The sequence below is a fragment of the Octopus bimaculoides genome, unplaced genomic scaffold (genome assembly GCF_001194135.2).
Source record: "Octopus bimaculoides isolate UCB-OBI-ISO-001 unplaced genomic scaffold, ASM119413v2 Scaffold_176998, whole genome shotgun sequence".
In the NCBI taxonomy this organism is placed as follows: Eukaryota; Metazoa; Mollusca; class Cephalopoda; order Octopoda; family Octopodidae; genus Octopus; species Octopus bimaculoides.
Window position 1 is genome coordinate 2,646 of NW_026395175.1, and position 2,948 is coordinate 5,593.

Genomic DNA, 2,948 nt, shown 5'->3' on the forward strand with positions numbered 1-2,948 from the left:
GCAGAACTATACACGAGACGTCCGCATGTGACTGAGCATGTATATAGTTCTACCAATTACATTTGAGGTCATATTTCAAAAGTCTTCGTTTTGGTGCGCCAAATACCAGAAATAATTCTGCAGAAAATAATTCTCTGCAGTGAATTTTGCCAGTTAGAGAACATAGTTATTTAAATCTAAATAATAAGGGTGAAAAATTGAATATTAATTTGATTTATATCAATTTAAAACCAGAAAATTGAAAAATCTGAAGATTCAGAAAAATTATATTACATACGTATAAGAGAGATGGCCACCAAGTGGACATCCCTTTTGCTAGAAGAAGACCACCTATGGTCTGACCACTAAGAAAAGATTGTTCTCAAGAAAATTCAGCAAATACCTTCAGATTTTTCAATTTGCTAGGTCATTGGTTTTAAATTGATATTAATCGAATTAATATTCAATTTTTCACCCTTTTTATTTAAATTTATATATAAGCCCTTCTTTCATACAGTCTAAGTAATATAAAATATCCCTTTATATTACTCAAATATTTTCTGGAAAATCCTGAAGTATTTATAAAATGGATGAAGAAATCTTTTTGTTGTAACCCTTTAGCATTCAGATTACTCTGTCAAATATAATTTATTTACATTATTTCCAATTAATCATGCATTATCTTGTAGTTTTAAGATTCCGTTGATGTGGTTGTTTATTTTGGATGATGTTGTAGATGTGAAGCCAGATGTAGCCAGTTTGAAGCAGTAAAATATTTGAACTGGATATGGCTGGTTTAAAGTGTTTAAGTATTGCATCTAATTCTTTGGAAATTGACCAGTGTTCTTCTGTTCCAGGTATCACCTAGGGTCAATGTTGTTTGGGTCACTCCTGATAGCCATTGCATCCATGTTTCGGTTTATTATGGAAATTATTGATTCAAGGTAATGTTTTATAATATTGTTATTTGCTGTTGTTAAGGTAACGAGTGGGCAATATCGTTAGCAAACCAGACAAGGGGTCATTTGTTGTTGATGATGTTTAACCCTGGGTCAGTCCAAAATAAGCAGGCTTTTGCACAAAGATGTTCTCATTATGATCATCACTTCTTGTTTATTTATAGATATATATATCTTTTTATCTTGTTTCAATTGTTAGACTGTGGTCGTGCTGGGGCCCTGTCTTGAAAATTTTTTAGTCAAATGACTCAACCCAAGGACATATATTTTAAAGCCTGGTACTTATTCTATTGGTCTCTTTTGCCAAACCGCTAAGTTATGTAGACATAAACACATCAACACCGGTTGTCAAGCGGTGGTGGGGACAAACACAGACAAAGACATGTACACACACACAAAAATAATTATATAAGTGATGGGCTTCTTTCAGTTTTTATGTACCAAATCCACTCAAAAGGCTTTGGTTGGCCCAAGGCTATAGTAGACTATATTTGTCCAAGGTGCCACACAATTGGACTGAACCTGGAACCATGTGGTTGGGAAGCAAACTTACCACACAGTTACCCATGTGCCTATATATATATATATATATATATATATATCGATTATAATTTCAGATAAAAAATGTCTGGGATAATATTATGCAGTGTGTCTTACTTAAGATGGTAGTGTGTGGTTTAAGGGCGATGGTTGCTATCATTTCTGTGTATGTGTATTTGCTCAGAGCCTTGGCTGAAGCTGTCATCCTTTGAGCCACTCGTGTAACTTTTTGCAGTTTAAAAGCTATGTGGGTGTGTGGGCATGCACAAAATTTTCGGTCCTTTCTCTTTTTCTTATCTACACTTTAAATGTTCTCTCTCTCTCTCTCTCTCACCAACACACTACATTGTCTTTCTCTCTCTCTCTCTCTCTCTCCCCAGAAGTAAAATTAGCACCAATGCTGTGATGTCCTTTTTGACCAAATGTCTCAAATGTTGTTTGTGGTGCTACGAGAAAAGAATCAAGTATATCAGCAAGAATGCCTACACTGAGATGGGTTTGTAGAAACATGGTTATGTCTGTGATGGTGTTGGCGGTGGCATTTATGATGATAATGGTAATGGTGACTGTGATAGTAGGAGTCAGTTAGGACTGGGTGGTGATGATGCTGATAATGATAATAATAGTGATGTGATGATAATTATTATGATGGTGATTGGTGGTGATGATAATGATGATCTAATTAGCTTTCATCAACAGAGTTTTTTTATTCACTTTTCCATCCTGGCATGGTTGGGTTGGATGAATTTCCTGAAGCCTTTCCTGTCACTAACCTTTTTAGTTATCTATGACATGCACAGGGACACAGTGTACCTGTTCTATATTCAGGGATGCTCAATTAAAGCCCTGGGTTTCGAGTGTGTGGAGTCTGGCAGTTGTTCATGTATATATGTGATAAACATTGAGATTATATTCCCATCAGTGGCAAGAAAAGAAAAGGAAATAGAACAATCATTACCCATGTAAATCATCATCATGGGGTAGGAGGATGGCCCTTGAAATATTCTCTGAAGTTTTGTTGATAGATTAGAATTAATTTACTGTAAAGATTGGAGCAAAAGAGCAAATGACGTGGAATTTCTCAGTAAGATATAAACGATAACACCTTGAACCATTCCTTTATCTAAACTGTTTGCATAAACACTGATAGTGTCTTTGTTTCTCAGTTTTCAGTTATGTTTGTTTTTTTAAAAGTGCTCCCTTCTGTTCCAGCTATTTATGGTCACAACTACTGTACATCAGCCAAAATGGCCTTCTATGTCATCCTCAACAATGTTCTTGAACTGGCTACCATCAACTCTGTGGGTGATTTCCTTTTGTTTCTCGGAAAAATTGCAGTAATGGCAGTTTGTGCTATTGTTGGGCACGAATTGATAATGGTGAGTACAGCCTGTTTATACAACTGTGTGTAGACTATATATATATACATATAAATATATATATATATATATATATATATATATATATATA

General features: G+C 34.9%; 1 protein-coding gene across 1 annotated transcript in view; it reads left to right on the plus strand.

Moving 5' to 3' along the window:
- The first annotated feature begins 698 nt into the window (after positions 1–698).
- LOC106881897 (choline transporter-like protein 5) overlaps positions 699–2,948 on the plus strand; it is a 6,175-nt gene continuing 3,925 nt past the window's right edge. The window contains exons 1-3 of the mRNA XM_014932419.2: positions 699–923; positions 1,859–1,974; positions 2,691–2,857. Coding sequence (XP_014787905.2) covers positions 853–923; positions 1,859–1,974; positions 2,691–2,857 — 354 coding nt within the window. The 5' untranslated portion in view covers positions 699–852. The remainder of the gene's footprint in view (positions 924–1,858; positions 1,975–2,690; positions 2,858–2,948) is intronic.